This window comes from Lagenorhynchus albirostris, chromosome 10 (assembly GCF_949774975.1).
Source record: "Lagenorhynchus albirostris chromosome 10, mLagAlb1.1, whole genome shotgun sequence".
Classification (NCBI taxonomy): Eukaryota; Metazoa; Chordata; class Mammalia; order Artiodactyla; family Delphinidae; genus Lagenorhynchus; species Lagenorhynchus albirostris.
The window spans coordinates 40,233,194-40,256,975 of NC_083104.1; the positions used below are offsets into that span (position 1 = coordinate 40,233,194).

General features: G+C 37.4%; 1 protein-coding gene across 4 annotated transcripts in view; it reads left to right on the forward strand.

Annotated features, from left to right (window-relative positions):
• The window catches only part of SMARCC1 (SWI/SNF related, matrix associated, actin dependent regulator of chromatin subfamily c member 1), a 181,286-nt gene that overhangs the window by 82,440 nt on the left and 75,064 nt on the right, over nucleotides 1-23,782 (forward strand). For all 4 annotated transcript variants that reach the window (XM_060162096.1, XM_060162097.1, XM_060162098.1 and 1 more), the window contains exons 13-19: nucleotides 3,023-3,060; nucleotides 5,821-5,942; nucleotides 9,084-9,155; nucleotides 11,572-11,685; nucleotides 12,261-12,414; nucleotides 13,440-13,553; nucleotides 19,643-19,702. In XM_060162096.1, coding sequence (XP_060018079.1) covers nucleotides 3,023-3,060; nucleotides 5,821-5,942; nucleotides 9,084-9,155; nucleotides 11,572-11,685; nucleotides 12,261-12,414; nucleotides 13,440-13,553; nucleotides 19,643-19,702 — 674 coding nt within the window. The remainder of the gene's footprint in view (nucleotides 1-3,022; nucleotides 3,061-5,820; nucleotides 5,943-9,083; nucleotides 9,156-11,571; nucleotides 11,686-12,260; nucleotides 12,415-13,439; nucleotides 13,554-19,642; nucleotides 19,703-23,782) is intronic.

Sequence of the window (23,782 nt, forward strand, 5' to 3'; positions counted from 1 at the left end):
TCATCAGTGTTCCATAATTTTCTGCATACAGGTCCTTCGTCTCCCAAGGTAGGCTTACTCCCAGATATTTCATTCTTTTTGTTGCAATAGTAAATGGGAGTGTTTTCTCAATATCACCTTCAGATTCCCCATTATTAGTGTATAGGAATGCAAGAGACTTTTGTGCATCAATTCTGCATCCTGCTACTTTACCAAATTCACCAATCAGCTCCAGTAGTCTTCTGGTAGCATCTCCAGGATTCTCTATGTATAGTATCATGTCATCTGTAAACAGTGACAGCTTCACTTCTTCTTTTCCAATTTGGATTCCTTTTACTTCTTTTTCTTCTCTGATTGCTGTGGCTAAAACCTCCAAAACTATGTTGAATAATAGTGGTGAGAGTGAGCAACCTTGTCTTGTTCCTGATCTTAGTGGAAGTGATTTCAGTTTTTCACCATTGAGGACGTTGTTGGCTGTGGGTTTGTCACACATGGCCTTTATTATGTTGAGATAAGTTCCCTCTATGCCTACTTTCTGGAGGGTTTTTATCATAAATGGGTGTTGAATTTTGTTGAAAGCTTTCTCTGCATCTATTGAGATGATCATGTGGTTTTTCTCCTTCAATTTGTTAATATGGTGTATCACGTTGATTGATTTGTGTATATTGAAGAATCCTTGCATTCCTGGGATAATCATGGTGTATGATCCTTCTAATGTGCTATTGGATTCTGTTTGCCAGTATTTTGTTGAGGATTCTTGCATCTATGTTCATCAGAGATATTGGCCTGTAGTTTTCTTTCTTTGTGACATCCTTGTCTGGTTTTGGTATCAGGGTGATGGTGGCCTCATAGAATGAGCTCGGGAGTGTTCCTCCCTCTGTGTATAGCAGTTTTCAACATTTGATATCTTACTGTTTGTTTATTTTGTCTTCCATCTCCTGCCACTCTTAACTGGAATATAAACTCCATAAAGACAGGGACTTTTTCTTGTTCATCATTGTGTCTTTAGCATTTTTTTAAAAAATAAATTTATTTATTTGTTTATTTTATTTTATTTATTTTTGGCTGCACTGGGTCTTTGTTGCTGCATGTGGGCTTTTCTCTAGTTGCAGCGAGCAGGGGCTACACTTTGTTGTGGTGTGTGGGCTTATTGCTGTGGCTTCTCTTGTTGTGGAGCATGGGCTATATAGGTGCATGGGCTTCAGTGGTCGTGGTACACGGGCTCAGAAGTTGTGGCTCACAGGCTGTAGAGCGCAGGCTCAGTAGTTGTGACGCACGGGCTTAGTTGCTCCGCGACATGTGGGATCTTCCCGGACCAGGGCTCAAACCCATGTCTCCTGCATTGGCAGGCAGATGCTTAACCACTGGGCCACCAGGGAAGCCCGTGTCCTTAGCACTTGGACGGTGGCTGGTGCATAAAATTTAGTTAAGTGTTTGAAGGCTGGTTCTTTATAACCTGTTAAAATACTACTCATCTTCTTATATCCTCTAAAGTAGGGGTTGGCAAACTTTTCTAAAAAGGACCAGATAGTAAATATTTTTGGCATTTTGGGCTATAAGGTCTAAGTTACAACTAGTCAGCTTTGCCATTGTAATGCAGATACAGCCATTCATAATATATAAACAAATGATCATGGCTTATTCCAATAAAACTTTTATTTATAGACACCAAAATTTGAATTTCAGTTAATTTTTGATATGTCATGATATATTTATTCTTCTATTGATTTTCTCTTTAACCATGTAAAAATAAAAAAAATCATTCTTCACTTGCAGGTATGATAGGAATCCCCAAGACCATCCCCAGGTTTGGAGATTCTCTAGAAGGACTGATAGAACTCAGCATATAGTTGTACTCACGGCTGACATATATCACAGCAACATAGGAAGCATAAACAGATCATAAGGGGAAATAACACAGGCAGAGTCTGGGTGCAGGCTTCCTTATTCTCTCTCCCTTACGTAAGGGATCACACAGAGTGCACTCTTCCCACAGCAACACACATGCAGTGTTTCCATCTAGGGAAGCTTGTTTGAGAGTCTAAGATCAGTGTTTTTACTGGCAATGTAGGGTACCCTCTGCCTAACACATACCAGAATTTCAGGCTGCAGAAGTTTATCATAAGCTGCGTTGTGCACAGTCTAGGCACAGCGAACCACCCTTCTTTTCAGTTAACTATTGACTAGGAACACACTGAGAGTCAATTTCCCAGATTCCATACAAAAACAGGCAGTGGGCCTGATTTAGCTTGTAGGCTATAGATCCTGACCCCTGTCTAAGCCGTTTGTTTATTTAATGCTTTTCAAATAGCAGATTCTTGGAAATATTTGTTTGAAGGAATAATGAAAAAAAATGGCTTCCTTGTGTTCTCTTTAAACTTTACAGTGCCTTAGTCACTGCCAAGGGTCATAGTAATTATATAAAAAATAAAATGTTATAGAAACTTAATCATGTAATTATTTGTGCGGTAACCTCTTACCTTTTCCACCATGGCACTTTTACTTTTCACTGTGGAAATTAGCTGCTTAGTTTAGATTATACATGGATTTGCCTTTGTTCTTTTGCAACACTAGCATTTAGGTCCTGTAGTCCCCTATCCTCAGAAGGTATTAACACTCTTGCCAGGACTTTGTCTGTAGGGATTGATTATCACCTCCTTCTCTACTCCTCATTCTTTACTCATTTCCTCTGGGATCCGAAATGTCATTACTTTGTTTCACTAAACCTCTGGAGGCAAGAGCCCAAACCAAGTTCCTTACCTATTATTAAGTAAGATCATGACTAAGATTGTAGCCCAAGTAGTATTTAATTTTAAGTTCCCTGTTGTTGGATAATTTTAATGATTTGTGCTTTGAATTTTTACTCACCTCTATGCTTCTGTGTACAATTCTAATTTACTGAATTATTCAAGGTAAATTAGCTTTAATAATGCTCTGTTTCTTTCCTTTTCTCTGGCGAGTATCAGTTCCTTAAATCTTAAGGTTTCCAGGTAATCGAGAGAACATTTACCTGTTAAATGAATTACGTGTTTTGATTTTGCAGATGAGCAGGATGAAGAAACAGTCACAACAGGAGGAAAGGTAATGATTTAGTTAGGCCTGGTGCAACAGTAACTGTAGGGGTCCTGTGTATCGAGCAGTAGAAACACTGATTTGGAAGTTTCCTTAGAAATATTCTGTTTTGAGGTCCTTTTGATATTTAATTTCTTTTTAACACACGCCCAAAATAGTCTGTCTTTCTTGACCCACCCCCCAAATTTTATCAAGAGGAATTTGCCATTTTCCCAGGTAGTATTCCTCATATGCTATAGTTTCTGGTTCCATTTCTCTCCTGGTTGCAGATTAATAATCAGAGCTGCACAATATTCCAGGTGAGCAGGGACCATGCCTTGCTTTGATTTTCCCACTCCTATTTCTATTAGTGCAGCCCCAGTCCACAACTGATGTAGCCTTTGATCATACTCTTCACCTTTTTTGAGCCTTAAAGTCAGCTACTTCCTGTTTCATCAATTTTGCTGTGGAGACATGTCAATAATTAGGCTGTAGGATGGTGTTGGATTTTAGGCAAGGTTTTATTTCTCTTTTTAAATAAATGGCACCTTGTTTATACAGGTTGTCATCTCTAACTGTGTTAAGATGTGTAACTAATCCTTAATCTCCTTGAAATAACTTCCTTAATGCCGAAAATGGTTAGTTCTTTTTTTTTCTTTTTCAGTGAGTCAGAGAACTTCCCCCATAGTGACACTTGTTGTTTTGTACACAGTCATGAAATGAAAATATTCATGACAGGATTTCAAGGAAAAGTATTTCAAGAAACTCTACTACAGATGGCTCTTTAGCTGAACTGTTCTTATGATCTTTTTCTTTAAAATCAAACTTCTTTATTCAAAGAGCTACTCATAAACATTTATGAATATTACATTTGTAAAAAGACATCATCTTTTAGAGTAGAAAGTATTGGGTGGCAATAAAGGAGACCAAAATAGAAAACCAAAGAATTACCCCCGCACTTTTTTTTATGCCAAGGGTGGGAGTACTTTTGAAACTATAGACAAGTCTGTTATGTAACTTAAGCCTAAGATGGTTAGAGGTGGTTACTCTAACACCAGTCCCATGATATCATCCTGCTTCTTTCCTCACTGAGATGATTAAACTGTAGACTGTCAGCCTTTATTCATTTCAATACCAGCCTCTCCCTAGTTTTCCTGAATAAAGAAAATTTTCTGAATTGAATCACATTGAATTTGTAGAACCTATGCCACAAAAACAAATTAACGATGAGCATAGATTTTGCTAGCTTCCCTGGTTTGGGAAATAAAATTCCTTACCTTTGTCATCAATATTAACATATTTGTTTCAACATCATTTAAGTAACAACCAGCGTTTCCTTGATGATTTCATACATTAAAATTTTTTTTTGATATTCATTGATCTTAAGGAAACTACTGTCTTAAGTTTCTAGCAGTAGCTAGATCCTCACCTAAAGTAATATAACACAGGAAATTTAGGTTGATTTAAGTTAAAGGTAGAAATTAAACTATGGAACCTTTGTAAAAGAATATGATGCAAAATTTGACTGGTTTCTTAACAGAAAAGAATTTTATATGATTAAAAACAGTAAAAACACCACAGATAAAAGGTTGATAGATAGAACTCTACACAATTTGAAAATATCTAAATGTTAATAAGCTTATTTCCTGTAGTATTCTTTGTGAAAATGTTTAATCTGAAGTTAATTATGAAGAATCATTGTGATAGAGATTGGTAGATGCTCTACAAGCTGTCTGGTCTGGATTCTTCAAGAATTTTAATGTCATAAAATCTCCCCCAAAAAGGAGGCAGGGGTTAAAGGAGACTAAGGAGGCATGAATATCATATATAATATGGACTCCTTGATCAGGTTCTGTATTGAGGAGAAAAATCTGTAAAGGACATTTATGGGACACTTGGATCCCCTTGAATATAAAGCGTATGTTAGATAATATTATTTGAAAGTAATTATTACTGGGGGAATTCCCTGGTGGTCCAGTGGTTCGGACTCGGTGCTTTCACTGCTGTGGGCCTCGGTCGGGGAACTAATATCCCACATGCAGCCAAAAAAAAAAAAAAGTAATTATTACTGTTTACTGGTAGCATAAAAAATGTTCTTGTGTTTTGACCTAAAGCAGTGCTTTTTGAAATTATTGTATTAGCAAAACCAGGTTTTTAGGTGGAATCATTTGCAAAACCTACATAAATGTGATAAAAGTCAGAACTAATTTTCAGCAGTAAGAGTGGTTAAGAGTGTAGGCCCTCTAGCTGCACTTTCTGGAGTTTTATCCTGTTTATGTCTTGTTAGCTCTGTGCATCATTTTCTCATCCACAAAAGAGATAATAAACAGTACCTGCTGTTATTGTGAGGAATAAGTGAGATATTGCACATATCGCTGTTGGCAGATGCTTAGTACTCAATCTTTGGGATTGGGGAAACCTTATCATTATGTCTCAGTGTCCTTGTGTTACCTCCTTATAAATTGAGAACTAGTAATTTAGATTTGTGATTCGAGGATTAGGTAAAACTAGACAAATAAGGAGCAGGCTATTGTGGAAAAAGTTTTGGGCTTTCTATGAGTTGATTCCCTCATCTGTAAAAAGGAGGAAAAAAATATGCTATCTCATCTGGACATCTTGTGAAGGTACCTTAAAAACTGTGAAAGGCTATTTTTACTTGAAATTTGTTTTCCTGGTCCTTGAAATTGGATCAGCTAGCTGCATTTTCTGTAACCTGCTATTAGAAATTTGAAAGCTATTCCATATCTCTCTGTAGTTCTCTTTCTCTGAACTTTGGCTTCTTTTCTACAGGAAGATGAAGATCCTGGCAAAGGTGATCAGAGTCGGTCAGTTGACCCTGGTGAAGATAATGTGACAGAGCAGACCAATCACATTATTATTCCTAGCTATGCATCGTGGTTTGATTATAACTGGTGAGTAGGTTGCTTACATCTGTGAACATGGTAATTAGGAGTGGGAAAACTTTCCTTGAAATTATATTGTGCTCAGGACTTCCCTGGTGGCGCAGTGGTTAAGAATCCGCCTGCCAATGCTGGGGACACGGGTTCGAGCCCTGGTCTGGGAAGATCCCACATGCCGTGGAGCAGCTAAGCCCGTGCGCCACAACTACTGAGCCTGTGCTCTAGAGCCCACGAGCCACAACTACTGAGCCCACGCGTTGCAACTACTGAAGCCCGCGTGCTTAGAGCCTGTGCTCCGCAACAAGAGAAGGCACCTCATTGAGAAGCCCGCGCACCGCAATGAAGAGTAGCCCCCGCTCGCCACAACTAGAGAAAGCCTGCGTGCAGCAACGAAGACCCAACACAGCCAAAAATAAATAAATAAATTTATTTTAAAAATTGTGCTCTTCTGCCCAGGTCCCCTCATCAGTAATCACTGTCACACTGGATGAAGGGGAATGGAAAGTTATTTTATTTTAACTTTGGACTGTGTTCTTTTGGTTGTTTTACTTGGGGATAGAAACTATTATGTTGTAATTTAGGATTATAAAATTTTGTAAACTTGAACCTGACTCATTTGGAGTCAGTTTTAGTTCAGACAGGCAAATGCTTGAGTATTTAATAATTATAAAATATTGATGTTCATTATATGATTTTTAAACATTATGGAAATTTTTAAAGAAAAATTCATCTTAGTACCCAATAATGGCTTCATGTTAATCGGAAACAGGAGCCCTTTCTTGTATAAACCCTGGCATGTAAAAGAGTTCAGGAAAACAACCTCTTCAGCACCCTCCCTGTCATTTATCACAGCCACCGTGGCACCCTTGGAACATGGCTGGAAATAAATGGAGATGTACCTATCTTACTAATTGATTACTTATGAAATGTAACTCTTTCACGTCAGGCTGATTTTTGTTGGACAGTTTTTTATTTTTAAATGTATGAACCAGAACTCCAAATAGATGTTAGTTTCTTTAAGGTACTTTGATTGGAAGGCTATATATTTAGTCTAGTGATGCTGCCCTTACAATCTCATGGTCCTGTGCATATATATATATATATATATATATATATATACACACACACACACACACATCTTTTAAAACCAACTTAAAAGAATAGGGTGGATGGTCCATTTGAGTCATAGCTTACTTTTGTCTAATTAGCACAAGGTATGGCCTCTACTATTGAGACTTTTCAGCATACTTTTTTTTTTTTTGCGGTACGCGGGCCTCTCACTGTTGTGGCCTCTCCCGTTGCGGAGCACTCCGGACGCGCAGGCTCAGCTGCCGTGGCTCATGGGCCCAGCCGCTCCGCGGCATGTGGGATCTTCCCAGACCAAGGCACGAACTCATGTCCCCTGCATTGGCAGGCGGACTCTCAACCACTGCGCCAGCAGGGAAGCCCCCAGCATACTTTTTAAAACTAACTCTGAATGCTGTTCCTCATTGTTTTGAATAAGTAGAAGCTGAAACAGAATAAGTATATTGCTTTTCTTTGAAGGTCAGTCTTCATTACATTGATTATTATGTTAAATTACTTTGAAATTTGGAAGTTTCATTATTGTTATTTGTAGTTACAGAGTAAGATTCAGAATGGCTTGAGAAACTAGCATTTTCCCCTCAAAAAAGGGGAATGTCATAACAGTACATAGTGTTTTAGGTTTTTATAGTTTACAGAAACACTTCCATTTGCATGGTGATCTTTGCATGTCACAAAGTGTGCTGTTAGATGGACAGTAGAGGTATTAGTTATATCCCTATTTTATAGATAACTACAGCCTCAGTTGAAGTGGTGCAAAGTTGCAGAGTTGCTAATTGGAAGAACTCAGGTTTTCTGATTCCGAATATCCCACTCCTTCTACTACTTGACTCATTCTCAGAACCTAAGGAATGAGCTGCCAGTACTTCAAACATAGATTTTTGAAAAAGAAAGTGGTTGTGATTAAACATTCTTGTGTGTTTTGTTCTTGGTGAAATTGTCTTTGTGGCCTCTTCCTAACCTGTAACATAACAATGAGAGGTATATTAGGACCAGTTTATTAATTGCTTACAGTTATTCTCCTTATAATAAAACTTGGAAATTCATTATACATGTATCTATGGAACATAAATTCATCTTAGAAATCATCTTCCTGTAAGTTTCCAGGTGATTCATTTTATTTATAGTATTTGGTAGTATCCAATTCAAACAATTTAAATGTTACCGAATAATGAAAGAGTGAATGCTTTTATTTGTATTCACAGACTATTGATTTGCTCTTTCCCATGTAATCTCTGTACATGTTGCATATCTGAAAAGGCACTGAGAAACTAAAATGTGTCATCAGGAAAAATACTGATTAGCATTAATGTCAAAACCTTTGTGCTAAATGTACAGTTGGTTTCATTTGTAGAGTGTTTTAGGCCTGATCATTTCACATGGTCTCTATAGTGCTTATCACCTGTAACATTTTATAAAATTATCAGTGCTTTTTATCTGAATGTTAAAAATTAGTTCTGTGATCTTTTTTAAAAGCAGTAAATCACTGAACTATTTTAAAAAATTCAGTTCACCACAAAGTTTCTGAGGGCTGGATGAAAAAGTGCATTAATGTTGAGCCTGAGAAACCGATTACAGTCAATTTCGTTGTCTTTTGGTCGATCATTCATTTCACCAATTTGTTGCCATGCCAAGTACTGTGATTTTTGTCATCCAATTTCCAAAGAACTTTTCCTAATTTGTGGCTCATCATCTAGTTATAGTGTATTATGACAAGAACATAAAATCTGAAGCCTTCAGTGTGTTTTTTGTTGTTGTTTTTCTTCAGTGTTTATGTTTATAGAGTTTGGTTATGGGAATAGAAAAACTACAGTAAGTATTGGGGGTGAGAAAGGGAAGGCTTTCTTTAGCTCTATATATTATATATAAGTTTATAAATATATATTATATACTTTAATTTTATTATTATATACTGTTAATACATAGGAACTTGTGTAAGCCAGTTAAATTTTGCAAGTAGGGCTCAGTTTTTGGTTTTATCAGTTTCACTTTGAAAGTTAAACAAGCTTAGCTCAAATTTCAGGATTTTATTTTTCTAAGAGGATTCCTAATTGTCTTTTTCCCCTTCAGTATTCATGTGATTGAACGGCGTGCTCTTCCTGAGTTTTTCAATGGAAAAAACAAATCCAAGACTCCGGAGATGTGAGTGAAATGTAAAGATGTGATCCTGATGCTGTTACATATTTTAGTGGGACCAGTATTAAGAAAAATTAATATTTGGATGTGTTTGGCAGGGGGTTCTTAAAGCACCCCTTCTGAGTTAATCTTTGCTATTGTCTGAAAGTTTACAAATATCTTACTCTGTTCAGAACAGTGTTCATATCTCAGCTACACAGTACTCCTTGCTTCAAAGGAAATTGTTTCAAATTTTTTCTTCCTCAATCTTGAACTGTTGATACATACACATCAGCTTTTGCAGCTAAAGATTGAATTCAGTAACAGATACTCACTAAACCGAGTCCAGTTTTCTCCCTAACTCACCTTGTGAGTACCTGTTTGTTATTGATTATATGTAGTCTAGGAGAAAGTGAACCTTTATCTTATTTTCCTTATGAATGACTTCTAGTTAAAAGAATGCCAAGGGCTTCCATGGCAGTCCAGTGGTTAAGACTCTGTGCTTCTATGCAGAGGGCACGGGTTTGATCCCTACTCGGGGAACTAAGATCCCACAGGCCATGGGCTGCGGCCAAAAAAATTTAAAATAAATAAATAAGAGAATGCCAAGTATGATGATAATAGCTACATATAAATTGATCTTAATTACATAAAGCATTGTTGTGCTTTGCATTGGAAGCAGAAAAACTTTTATTAGAAGGAAGAAGTTCATTAGGAAGTATTTTTATCTTTGCCTGGTGACCCTTAATTATAGACTTCCAGAAATCCTTGCCCCCTAAAATAAATCCGTATCTATCACACTATAATTACCTTTCCGTGTCTTATCTTCATAGTGTTAATCTGTTGTCTGTTATACACATGTGACTGTGCAAATAGATGTCTCTTGTTTAAATTGTTTAGGGAAGGATGCTTTTACACACAAAGCACATGGGTGTAATACAGAAAATCAAATAATAAATATTTTCTCGTGGTAAATTATCCATGATAGTTTGAGATTCTACGTTTAGGTGTCACAGCAAATTTCAGCTTTTCATAACAAAGCTGTAAGGAGTCATTTAAAACCAAAATCAAAGATTTGGCATAAGAAGCCCAGTCAGGTTTTTTCACCTATTTAGACATGGTATATTCTTCTGGCTAATTTGCCTATTGCCACCGAATTGCAAATTGCCAGTATTTATAAATACTTACAGTTCTTGGCAGTCTGCTATTTAAAAGCACAACTTAGCCCATTTAAACGTAAATTCGCCTTTCAATCTTTGTTTATCCAGCTGTGCTTATACCAGACTCTTTGAATAGTATACCTTTTTTACTCTGATGTAGCTAACTTCAAGCTGCTATTCTTTTGCTTTACTTTTGTGGTAAGAAGTTTTGCTAGGTCTCTACCTTCTTTACACACTTGTTTTAAGTATTTTATGGCAGAAATGCTTGGGTACCCTGTGGATGTGGAATCTGCTATGACTCAGAATCTCAGTTTTTCTCTCCTTTTTTATATGGCTTGTCTTACCTCTGAGTTTGGCTTCATAGGTTCTACTTGTCGCATAGCTGGGATCTCTAAAAAACTGATAAAAAAAAAGTCAGGAAGTATATAACCATTGTCAGAGCCAGAGCCACCACACTTAGCCGAATTCTAGCTCCACCACTTAACCAGCCTTGTGGTCTGGGACAAATTCTAGTTGTGTGTGTGTGTGTGTGTGTGTGTGTGTGTGTGTGTGTGTGTGTGTGTGTTCTGTTTGTAATTTTCTTGGCCACTGTGCCTCACGAGATGTGGGATCTTAGCTCCCTGTTCTAGTTGTGTGTGTGTGTGTGCATTTTGTTTGTAATTTTCTTGGCCACTGTGCCTCATGGCATGTGGGATCTTAGCTCCCTGACCAGGGATCAAACCTGCGCCGCTTGTGTTGGAAATACAGAGTCTTAACCACTTGACCGACCGGGAAGTCCCATAGAACAAATTCTTTAGCCCTCATCTATAAATAGAATAATAATAGATCCTACCTTATACAGAGATTGTGAGGATTAAATGCATTACTACACAGAAAGTGCTTAGACCTATGGCTGACACACAGTAAATGCTAGGTATATAGTAGTGTAGTTAGGGAGACAGCCTGTGTAACCAAGTGTTACTTGCAAATTTTGCAGGCAACTAAGGATTATTGATTGACCTCTGTGACCAAGGTTGTACTTATTTTACTTCACACTATCTTCATCAGATTACTCTATTGTGCTTATTATATGTTAGTAGACAGTTGTTTTGCATTTTAGGGATTCTTACTCTGAGTTACACTTATGACTGTAAATACTCAGTACATTATCACTATTGTTTATTGGACTGTTGTCTTAACTTTTTGTTGTATTTGGTTGAGGAATATGGAACTGTTTGGCTCTATGAGTTACTGTTTTTGAAAGGATGTGTGTTCACCTTATGAATTTTGCCATTACTTTTTAGATACTTGGCATATCGAAATTTTATGATCGACACATACCGCCTAAATCCCCAGGAATATTTAACCAGCACTGCTTGTCGGAGGAACTTGACTGGAGATGTATGTGCTGTGATGAGGTAAGGATGTCTTGACTTTTTCTTAGATATTTCACTGCAGGTGGTTACTGATACATTGCTAATGTTAGGTTGACTAAACTGGATGTTTTCTTGGTTAATAAAATACCTAAAGCATCTTTTTGTTTTTTTAATTTTTACATTTTACATCTTTTATTGTATGGTCTAATCATAAACTGACCGTAGATGGAGAGTGGGTTAGGGTGGGGAATGGATAAGCTCTGTGCCCTAAATCTGTGTAAAGAAAAAAACAAAATGTAGGTCTCCTCCTGTGAGTTTGGTTTATGTGTGAGCTCTTTCACCATGGACCTACATGAGCATTTGTTCCCTCGTTTCTGTGATTGAAATGATTAGGCTTAATACTAGGTTTGGGGGTGCTATGTTCAACATTATTTTGAGTTTGTAGAAATTGTCCCTCAAACCAAAATTGTCAGTTACTTTGTGATGGTTCATAGCCTGCAAGAGAACACGTTTACTTAGGGTTTTTTTTCGTTTGTTTTTTAATGAAATGTAATGATGCTTATGAAGATGATGAGGTACATTCTCTAGATTTTAACTTTAAGAGCTTTATTCTTCAGGGTTCATGCCTTTTTAGAGCAGTGGGGGCTTGTTAATTACCAAGTGGATCCAGAAAGTCGACCCATGGCAATGGGACCTCCTCCGACTCCTCATTTCAATGTATTAGCTGATACCCCCTCTGGGCTTGTACCTCTACATCTTCGATCACCTCAGGTAAATTAGTGCAGCCTTTTTTTCAGGTCTGGGTGGTAATAGACAACCACTTCTTGCATTTATATTCAGGAATTACTATTATAGTCATATAATAGTGCTGTTTCTTAGCTGATAGGTTATGTTTGTTTGTTTTTGTATGTTGTAAATGTTTGAGTCCATAAGAATATTTAGTTGTTTAAGATAATGCTCTCCCATTAATGCCAAGAGTCTATGCTTTATCCTCTTAGAGATTTGCTTTCATAACTCATGGCTCCTTTATCACTTCTGCCATCGAAGACACTAATAAAGAAGCAGACTGTATAAATGTGTTAAATTGTTTATAACTTCCCCTTCCTAACATTTGGAAAGTGGACATCTATGCACACGTTCTTTTTTTATCTTTTAATCTCTTCTATATAATTTTTTTTAATTTATTTAATTTATTTATTTTTGGCCACGTTGGATCTTTTTTGCTGTGCTCTGGCTTTCTCTAGTTGCAGTGAGCAGGGGCTACTCTTTGTTGCGGTGCGTTGGCTTCCCTTGTTGCGCAGCACAGGCTCTAGGCACGCAGGCTTCAGTAGTTGTGGCTAACGGGCTCTAGAGCACAGGCTCAGTAGTTGTGATGCACGGGCTTAGTTGCTCCGCGGCATGTGAGATCTTCCCAGACCAGGGCTCTAACCCGTGTCCTCTGCATTGGCAGGTGGATTCTTAACCAGTGCGCCACCAGGGAAGTCCCTTGAAAAGATTATTATGTCAATCGGATTATGTATACCATTCAGTTGGAATAACACGAATCTAACCTATAAATTGCCCTCCACTATGAAATATTAAAGAAGACTTGTCTATATTCTCTGTGACTTAGGCAAAAAAAAAAAAATGTTTCTTACATGTTGAATTTTTGTTAGAAGTGTAGTGTAAGGTGTAGGTATTTATTTTTTTGTAGAATCTCTAGTGGTTTAAGTGCCGATATTAAACATCCTTAAAAGCCTCTGTCCCGTTTACTTTGTAGAGGTTAATACAGCCTCATTTATTTATTTGACTCATAGGTTCCTGCTGCTCAGCAGATGTTAAATTTTCCTGAGAAGAACAAGGAAAAACCAATTGATTTGCAGAACTTTGGTCTTCGTACTGACGTTTACTCCAAGAAAACCTTAGCAAAGGTAAGGATTTTTCTATAGGGACATATGGACTACAAGCTAGCATGTGCTCTTTGTCCTTCTTCCTTCTAAGAAGCATCATTTTCCGTAAGAAACTTGTTTTACTTTCTGTAAGGTAAGGAGGTGCTTTCTACTTAAATCTGATGACATTTTATAAAAGTCACGTATCTTACCTTTTCTTAGTATGGTTAGAAGATAGGTATTTAAAAATAACTATGATTAATGTGTTAAAATGAGGGGGAAAATGGAGAATTTCAACAGAGAATGGGAATATATAAAAAGAATCAAATACCTGTTGAACAATTGAAAATATACTGAAATTAACCCATTGGATAGGTTTAACAGCAGGCTGGACACAGCAGAAGACAGGATTAGTGAACTCAGGTTAATAGATACATTGAAACTGAAACAGCAAGAGGAAAAGAAATTGGTTGAAGTTGGGGGGACAGGACAAAGAGAAAAGAGTACAGAGACACATGAGATACAGTCAAAAGAATTAATATTTATCATTAGAGACCTATGAGAAGAGAAAGAATGGTACAGAAGCAATACTTGAAGATGTAAGGCCTAAAAATTTTCCATAACTAATGAAAAGTTATCAACTCACAGAATAAGAGAGACTGAACATATCCAAGTTTGGATATAGAGAAAACCATACTCAGGCAAATGGTGCTTAACCTCTTTTTTTTTTTTTTTTTTTTTTTTTTTAATTTATTTTTGGGTGCGTTGGGTCTTCATTGCTGCGGGCAGGCTTTCTCTAGTTGACGTGAGCGGGGGCTACTTTTTGCTGCGGTGCATGGGCTTCTCATTGTGGTAGCTTCTCTTGTTGCGGAGCACGGGCTGTAGGCACATGGGCTTCAGTAGTTGTGGCACATGGGCTCAGTAGTTGTGGCTCGCGGCTCTAGAGCAGAGGCTCAGTAGTTGTGGCACACGGACTTAGTTGCTCTGCGGCATGTGGGATCTTCCCGGACCAGGGCTCAAACCCGTGTCCCCTGCATTGGCAGGCGGATTCTTAACCACTGCACCACCAGGGAAGTCCTGGAGCTTAAACTCTTAAAGCTAACATCTTAAATCAGCCAAGGAGCAGGGGGGTTGGGGAAGGACACATTAGATTCGGAGGCACAATGATAAAACTGATGTCTGACTTTTCAACAGAAATGATAGAAACCAGTGGACAGTTTAATAATATTTTTAAATGCTGAAAGAAAAATTGTCACTGAAATTCTGTATCTAGTAGAAATACCTTTCAAAATAGAAAGTGCAATAAAGGCGTTCACAGACATTCAAAAGGTAGAGCAGTTATCACTAGTTCACAATGTAAGGACACTAAAGGAAGTTCTTCAGGATGAAGGGTAATGATTCCAAATGGAAGCACGTGATGCTAGAGAAGGAATAAAGAGCATGGAGAAGTGTATAAGTAGTTAAATATAAAGGAATGTAGACTTTTTAAACAACGAACATTTTAGGAGGTTTGTAACATGTAGAAATGACAAAAATAGCAGAAAGGCAGAAGAAGAATAAATTGAGTTAAACTGTTGTAAAGTTCTGAAATTGTTGAGAAGGATTGATTATAGGGTAAACTAATAATTTGATAAAGCATTTTGGGAGGGGACTGGATCTGCATGGAAGAATAAAGGGTGCCAGAAGAGGTCAACATATGGGTCAGTATTAAAGACATTTCCCTTTTATTTTTAATTGTTTAAAAGGATAATACTGTTTAAACCAAAAATAACAATATGTATTTAGGTTCACAGCATATTGATATTGAAGACCAAACATCACTAAAAGGACAGGAAAAGGAATTGGAAGTATACTGTATTAAAGTTCTTACACTATATGTGACAGTGCTAAAATATTATTTGAGAGTACACTGTGACAGTTTAGAGATGGATATTGTAAATCTTAGATTAACTATTTAAAGATGCATAACTAATAAGCCAATAATGGAATAAAAACAATAATACTTCACAAAAATGTTACTCCACAAGAGGGAAGGAAACAAGGAACAGATGGGAAGAATAGAAAATAGCAAGATGGAAGATTTACATCTGACCATAGGGATAGTAGTATAGAATTGAACATTAATGGTTTTAATATTCCAATTTAGCAGCAGAGATTGTCAAATTGGTTTAAAAAAATCAAGAACAAACATGTATTGTCTACAAGAAACCCACTTTAAATACAAAGACACAGACTAAAAGAAAATGAGTGGGAAAAGACATACCTTCTAAACAAAAGGAAGCCAGAATCACCATATTAATATTTATAAAAGTAGTAGACATCAGAACAACTTATTTTACCAGAAGTAGAGGTGTTTCATAATGATAAGGGGATTGATTAATCAAGAGGATGCAATCATCCTAAATACATATGTACCTAATTAAAGACCTTCAAAGTACATATAAAGCAAAAACTGACAGAACAGAAAGGAGTAATAGGCAGACACTCAAGTATAGTTGGAGATTTCAACGATCCTTTCTCGGTAATTGATAGAACAAATAGAAAGTCCGCAAGAGTATAAAAGACCTACATCACCACTATCAACCAATAAGGTCTATTGGTATTCATAGAAGATTCTGCAAAATAGCAGAAACACATTGTTTTAAAGTTCTTGGGGGGACTTCCCTGGTGGTTCAGTGGTTAAGACTCCACGCTTCCACTGGAGGGGGCGTGGGTTCGATCCCTGGTCAAGGAACTAAGATCCCACATGCCACGCAGTGCAGCCAAAAAGTAAAATAATAATAATAATAATAATAAAATTCACGGGGAATACTCAACAAAATGTACACAATTCTGAGCAATAAAATTAGTATCATAAGTTTTAAATGATTGAAATTATACAGTGTGGTTGTATGATTTTATACATATGGAATGAATGTGGTTGATTCACCACAGCAAAATTAAACTAGAAACCAAAAATAGGAAAACAATAGAGAAGATTAATAAAATAAGAAGATGGTTATTTGAAGAGATCGATAAATTTGATAAACCTCTAGCCAAGAGTGATCAAGAAGAAAAGAGAAAACACAAATCCCTGATCAGGAATGAAAGAGTACATCACTGTTGATTCTACTTATATATAAAGGCAATAAAGAATATGCTTAACAACTTCGTGGTAATATATTTGACACTTTGATGAAATGGGCAAATCCCTTGAAAGCAACAAAATATAAAAGTTGGGACTTCCCTGGTGGTGCAGTGGTTAAGACTCTGTGTTCCCAATGCAGGGGGCCCACCTTCAATCCCTGGTCAGGGAACTAGATCACACATGCATGCTGCAGCCAAGAGTTCGCATGCCACAACTAAGGAGCCTGCGTGCTGCAACTTAGGAGCCTGCAAGCCACTACTAAGGAGCCCACCTGCCACAACTAAGACCCAGTGTAACCAAATAAATAAATATATTTTTTTGAAAAACGAAGATATAAAAGTCTTCCCAGGATAGAGATAACTTGACATATTAGGTTAAAAATAATGTCCTCCAAAGAAATCAGGTCCTCATATCTGTAACTTGTAAATATTACCTTATATGGAAAAAGATCCTTTGCAGATGTGATTAAGTTAAAGATTTTTAAGATGAGATAATCCCGTATTATTCTGGTGGGCTCTGAGTACCATCACGTTTGTCCTTATAAGAGAAAAGTATAGAGATTTTACATACAGGAGGAGGCTGTAAAATCTATGTGATCTTGGATGCAGATACTGGAATGAGGTGGCTACAAACCAAAGAATTCTGGGGCAGCCACCAGAAGAAGGAAAGACAAAGAATTTATTCTCCCCTAGAGCTTCCAGAGGGAGCATTGCCTTGCTAACACCTTGATTTTGGTTCAGTCTTAATGATTTTGAACTTCTATCCTCCTGAGCTGTGAGAGGATAAATTTTTGTTATTTTAAGCCACCAAGTTTGTGATAATTTTTTAGAGCAGCCACTAGAAATTATATACTTGAACCACCTTATTCAAGTGTATAATTTATACACTGTTATACAATATCTATATGTAGTTAAACGTCTTCCTAAAAACAAAACTCTATGCCCAGATGATTCTGCTGATGAATTTGTACCAGGCACATAAGGAAGAAATAATACCAATCTACATAAGTTCTTCCAGAAAGTAAAAGTGTAGAGAACACGATTATAGCTAAACATGTATGTACCCAATTATCCAACTTCTGGCTATATAGACCAGATAAATGGGTTTATAAAAGAATGTGCGAGAACATCCATAGCAGCCTTATCCAGGATAGTCAAAAACTGTAAATAATATAATGGGTAAATTGTGGTTTATTCAAACAATGTAATGCTATACAGAGATGAAATGTTTCACTTTTTCATATAACAGTGAGGTTGAATCTGCTTACCATAATATTGGACAAGAAACCAGACCCATAAACTACATACTGAATGGTTTTGTTATTATAAAATTCAGATCCACAGAAACTAGCCTACGATTGTAGAATTCAGAATAGTGTGTATCAATACTTTTGTGGTTTGTTAACAGCTGGAGGTTAAGGGGGGGTGCTTTTCAGTATTGATTTGAGTGTTGTTACATGGGTATTATAAGTAAAATTGTAGTCACACTGTACACATAAGATTTGTGTATTTTGTTATACATATATTTTACCTCAATAAATACAAAAGAAAGAAATTCTAAAATCATGTAGAAACCCTGGCCCTGATGAAGTTACTCAAGTTGTAATCAAGAGGAGAAACATTAACTGACTTAAGCCAGTAGGAATGGGGAAAATCCTTTCTATGCTTTGTGGATGAGAAGTGGGGAAATGGTTGCTGTGGACCTACCCAGTAAATGCCATTCATGTCTAGGTTATACAGATCTGCCCTATATTTGGGTCTTCTTTTTCAGAAATTAGATGAAATATTGATGAATGTTGTTCCACTCAGGGCTCCATATCTGATTGATGGTCACTTCTGATGTTTGTTCATTAAGAGTAGCCTTTGGGGGAATTCCCTGGCGGTCCAGTGGTTAGCTCTCACTGCCAAGGGCCTGGGTTCCTGGTCAGGGAACTAAGATCCCACATGCTGCCAAAAACAAAATAAAAAAGAGTAGCCTTTGGTTCTCTTAAAGTAATCCTCAAGGAGTCTGAGCAGTGTATTGGGAGTTAAAGCTACATACATCTTTTCTTCCTCACAAAGGCATACTTTAGACTTTTAATCCTGCAATTCTTAGATTCCTCTTCTTATTCTGTATTTAAAGACTAGTTATTTTTATTTATTTATTTATTTTGCGGTACGCGGGCCTCTCACTGTTGTGGCCTCTCCCGTTGCGGAGCACAGGCTTTGGACGCACAGGCTCAGCGGCCATGGCTTATGGGCCCAGTCGCTCTGCGGCATGTGGGATCTTCCCGGACCAGGGCACGAACCCGTGTCCCCTGCATCGGCAGGCGGACTCTCAACCACTGCGCCACCAGGGAAGCCCAAGACTAGTTATTTTTAGTACATTTTTTGCAAATGAACAAATATTTCATAATGATATGGATTGAATATTATGGAGACCTAATAAATCATAATTTTTACCTGCAGTGTATAGCACAGTCGTGCAGAAAGGTTGAGTCAAATGAACTGAGAAACTTTATTGACACAAAGGAATCATGGACTATAGAAGTTTTCATTTCTTAAATTGTAATCTCCCAAAGTAGAATTTTCAGAGAAGGGATAATATGTTAGAATGTGTATTTTGAATTAGTAACATATGCGGCTAAAGAATAATATCAAGTATACTACACAGCCAGTCCTCTTCATGAATGGAGTAGAATGTGCAAATCAAGAAGTATGAGTCAGTTGATTTGGTTTTACACAACACAGACTTGGTTTTCTTATAAATAATAGAAATAAGTGGTCTAAGTAATCCATGTCTAATGTCTAAGTAGTCCATGACTCCTTGGTAGATAGCAAGAAATCTTTGAAATAAGCCAGCCTTTCTCTTGGGAGTTTTGGTTCCTTATGTGTTTTATTCTTGTTACTCAGGGACTTACTTTGGTGGATTGCAGAAAACGGTCTGCAGAACTTAGAAGGGAATCCTGATGAGCTCCATTCAGCCTTTAGGAATGAGTAAATAATTTCTGAATTTTTATCTTTAGAGTAAAGGTGCTAGTGCTGGAAGAGAATGGACTGAACAGGAGACACTTCTACTGCTGGAGGTAAGCAGATTAGTGATGAAGCCCCTTTATTCATATGAGATGGCTGCTAACTTTCTGTGACTAGCATTTTAAATATACCTTTGGAATTTATCCTGAAAATTTTCAATCCATGTAATGAGTTTTAATAGCATTTTCTTGGGCTGTTGCAGTTTAAATATCACACTGGAATTGATGTGCTAGCTGTCAGTAGGGGAGATCAAGCCTAGATATGTATTATTTTGGCTCAGGTTGGGTTCTTTTTGTTTTAAATCTGTTGCCAACAATTAAATATTGCAGATTTTCCAAAGCAATCTAGACATCTAACTCTTCCTCCAAAATTAGAAGATCTGGCAACTCCGGGCCCTTATTCTCAGATAGCAATAATTAGCTGGCTGGCCTTGGGTAGCAGATGTTCCTTTGAAATGGGGCATTTCTTCATAGTCCAAATTTTCTTAACTTAGCCCTCCTCAGTCATTGTAGATTAGTTCCCTAGTGCTTGTATGCAATTGAGTGTACAACCTCCGTATTTTCCAAAAGGATTTCTGAAAAGTGGATGAAGATACCTGCCATTGAAAAAATTATCTTGATTATGAAAGCAGAAGACTGTGATAAGCCCATGATTATGCATCGTGTCTCTGTCAGTCAGCATATTGAATGCTTTTTTAATTTCGTTGTCTTTAGAGATTCTTGCAAATTCTTACAGAACTAGATCTCAGAATTATTTCTACTCTGAAGGGTAGGAAAAAGAGAGTATTTGGTTTCATATTTATCAACCAGTTCCGAAGAAGGACTATTTGTCTTTAGCTGTAGAACAACAATTGTTGGGGTAAAATGGAGACTTCATGACACTACTTAGTATTTGTGGATAGTATGTGTGGGAGCTGAATTAGGACCAAATGAGGAAGTTTATTGTTAAATATGTTAGGAATGCTTTTGCCTACATGGAACAGAAAATCTGACGAGCAATACATTAAACCAAAAGAACTTTGGTTTTTTGTTCAACTAGATTTCTTCAGATTGGCAATTCCAAGATTCTTTCCACTGTTCAATTATATCATCAGGTCCCTAGTTTTTCTCTTGTTTTGTTCTGCCTTCCGTAGCTGTCCACATTCTGTCTCTTTGTGTTCTGGTCACAGGAAGACTGGTAGTTCCAGACTTCTCATCCCTATTTAAAACAGAAAGAGAATTGGAAAAGGTACCTGGGGACTTCTCTTCCTGGGCTCTTGTGAGGAAAAGCTTTCCCAGAAGCCCCTCATCAGTGTTTCCTTTCTATCTCACTGATCAAATGGGTCTCATAAACACCTAGTACTGCGTGTGATCCTGGGAAAACAAATACATGGCTTTCTAGTTTCAATAGTGGGTTCAACCTGGAAGAAGTTGATGATTGCTCCTGGTAATTACTGGCAGCATCTACACCAATTATAACTGTAACATTAGAGCAGTGAATTTATGGAGGAAGAGCACTCCCTTTCACTGGAGTACTGCATCTGATCGAAACTTGTATATCGTATAAAATATGCAATTCAGAAATCAAGTATCAAATAAAAGATTAGGCTAGGGCAGCAGTTCTCAAACTTTCTGGGCTCAAGAAGCACTTGTACTCTCAAAATTTTTATTGAGGACTCCAGAGAGTTTTAATTTATGTGACTTTATCAGTATATATATATTTTTAATCAGTATTTTTTAAACTAAAAATTAAAACTGAGAAGAATATTTAATTCACTTAAAATAACAGTGAACCCCTTTTGAGTTAACATAATTAACATTTTTATGAAAAATATCTTTTGAAAAAAGATATTAGTGAGAAGTGTAGCATTTATATATTTTAGCAAATCTGTAATGTTTGGCTTACTAGAATACAGGTGGATTTTCATATTTGCTTTTCTACCAGGTATGTTTTAGTTTAAGTATATTAGGAAAGTCTGGTATCACCTGGATATGTAGTTGGAAGCAGGAGAAGTATCTTAATGGCCTTTTCAGGTAATTATGAATATTCTTCTGTGATACAGACATGTCCCTCCTTTTTTTTTAAAAAAAAACAAATTGAAGGTTTGTGGAAACCCTGCATTAAGCACGTTGGTTGGTGCCATTTTTCCAACAGTATTTGCTCACCTTGTGTCTCTGTGTCACATTTTGGTAATCCTCACAATATTTCAAACTTTCTTATTATATTTGTTACAGTGATCTGTGATCAGTGGTCTTGAATGTTACTCTTGCAAAAAGATTACACACTGAAGGCTCAGGTGATGGTTAGCATTTTTTAGCAACAAAGTATTTTAAAATTAAGGTACAGTGTTCTTTTTTTTTTTCTCGTTTGCGGTACGCGGGCCTCTCACTGTTGTGGCCTCTCCCGTTGCGGAGCACAGGCTCTGGACGCGCAGGCTCAGCAGCCATGGCTCACGGGCCCAGCCGCTCTGCGGCATGTGGCATCCTCCCGGACCGGGGCACGAACCCGTGTCCCCTGCATCGGCAGGCGTACTCTCAACCACTGTGCCACCAGGGAAGCCCCCAGTGTTCTTTTTAAGATATATAATACTATTGCACACTTAGTAGACAACAGTATAGTGTAAACATAACTTTTATATGTGCTGGAAAACCAAAATATCCATGTGACTTGCTTTATTGCAGTATTCGCTTTATCTCAGTGGTCCAGAACTGAACCCGCAGTATCTCTGAGGTATGCTTGTGTTACATTAAAACTTGACCACTGATAGTTTCTTAAAGCTTAGTTGCAGCATGGAATCCATTGGTCTCTCTTGCCCTAGTAATGGATCTTTTATCCATGTATGATTGCATAATGTCTTTCATTGATAAATTGGAAAATATTGGTTTACTGAATTATGCAGATCTTCCAAATGTTGATGCAGTTCATGATACAATATGAAAAAAATCTAATTTGATAATACTGTGACCAATCTCATTAGAAAAGTCTTTTAAAAAGTAGAACAAGCGGGACTTCCCTAGTGGCGCAGTGGTTAAGAATCTGCCTGCCAATGCAGGAGACATGGGTTCGAGCCCTGGTCTGGGAAGATCCCACAATGCCGCGGAGCAACTAAGTCCGTGCGCCACAACTACTGAGTCTGTGCTCTAGAGCCCATGAGGCACAACTGCTGAAGCCTGCATGCCTAGAGCCTGTGCTCCACAACAAGAGAAGCCACCGCAATGAGAAGCTGCGCACCACAACGAAGAGTAGCCCCCGCTCGCCACAACCAGAGAAAAGCCCGCGTGCAGCAATGAAGACCCAACGCAGTCATAAATAAAAAAATAAAAAAAAAAAGAACACGCTTTCATGGCAGATAAGTATTTTTCACAATTGTAATTTTCACTTAATCATTGGCAACAAACACCATCAGTTTTCCTTGGAGTGACTTTTTTTTTTTTTTAAGTCTTTATTGAATTCGTTACAACACTGCCTTTGTTTTATGTTTTGTTTTTTTGGCTGCGAGGCATGTGGGATCTTAGCTCCCCGACCAGGGGTCAAACCCATGCCCCCTGCATTGGAAGGCAAAGTCTTAACAACTGGACTGCCAGGGAAGGGAAGTCCCTGGAGTGACATTTTTGAGAATCATTGTTTATTTTTGAGAAAATGTCTGCCAGATATCTGTGTCTGTAAAACCGTGGTGTGGTAGCAATTCATTCTAGTGATGATATTCAGTGAAAAGAGTGGCTACTTGAACTTGAAACTCAATCACAAGTGCTTTTCTTTTAGACAGCCGTCATGCTTTGAAAGTTGATATTTAGTCGTCTTGTGTACCTCCCATTTCATAATACTGAAGATTAAAAACACATGGGCTAAGATACTTAGATTCAATAAAATTAATTTTTACTGTTTCATCAAGGAAAAGTTTAAGTAAAGTTGGCTTATTTTGCTTCTGCAAGTGTGCAGCACTGAAGAATAAAATGACAGGACAGTATGGTGCCACTGCCTTGATTCATACTAAGGGGTCATACTAATTGCTTTTGCACCATTGAGCAAATGTCAATGTAATGAACAGACAGTAAGGTCCTAGTATTATTCTGAAAATGATTTTGATCTTTCAGTTCCTGTGAAAGGGTCTGGTGCTCCATGAGTATCCAGACTACACATTAGGATACTTTGGG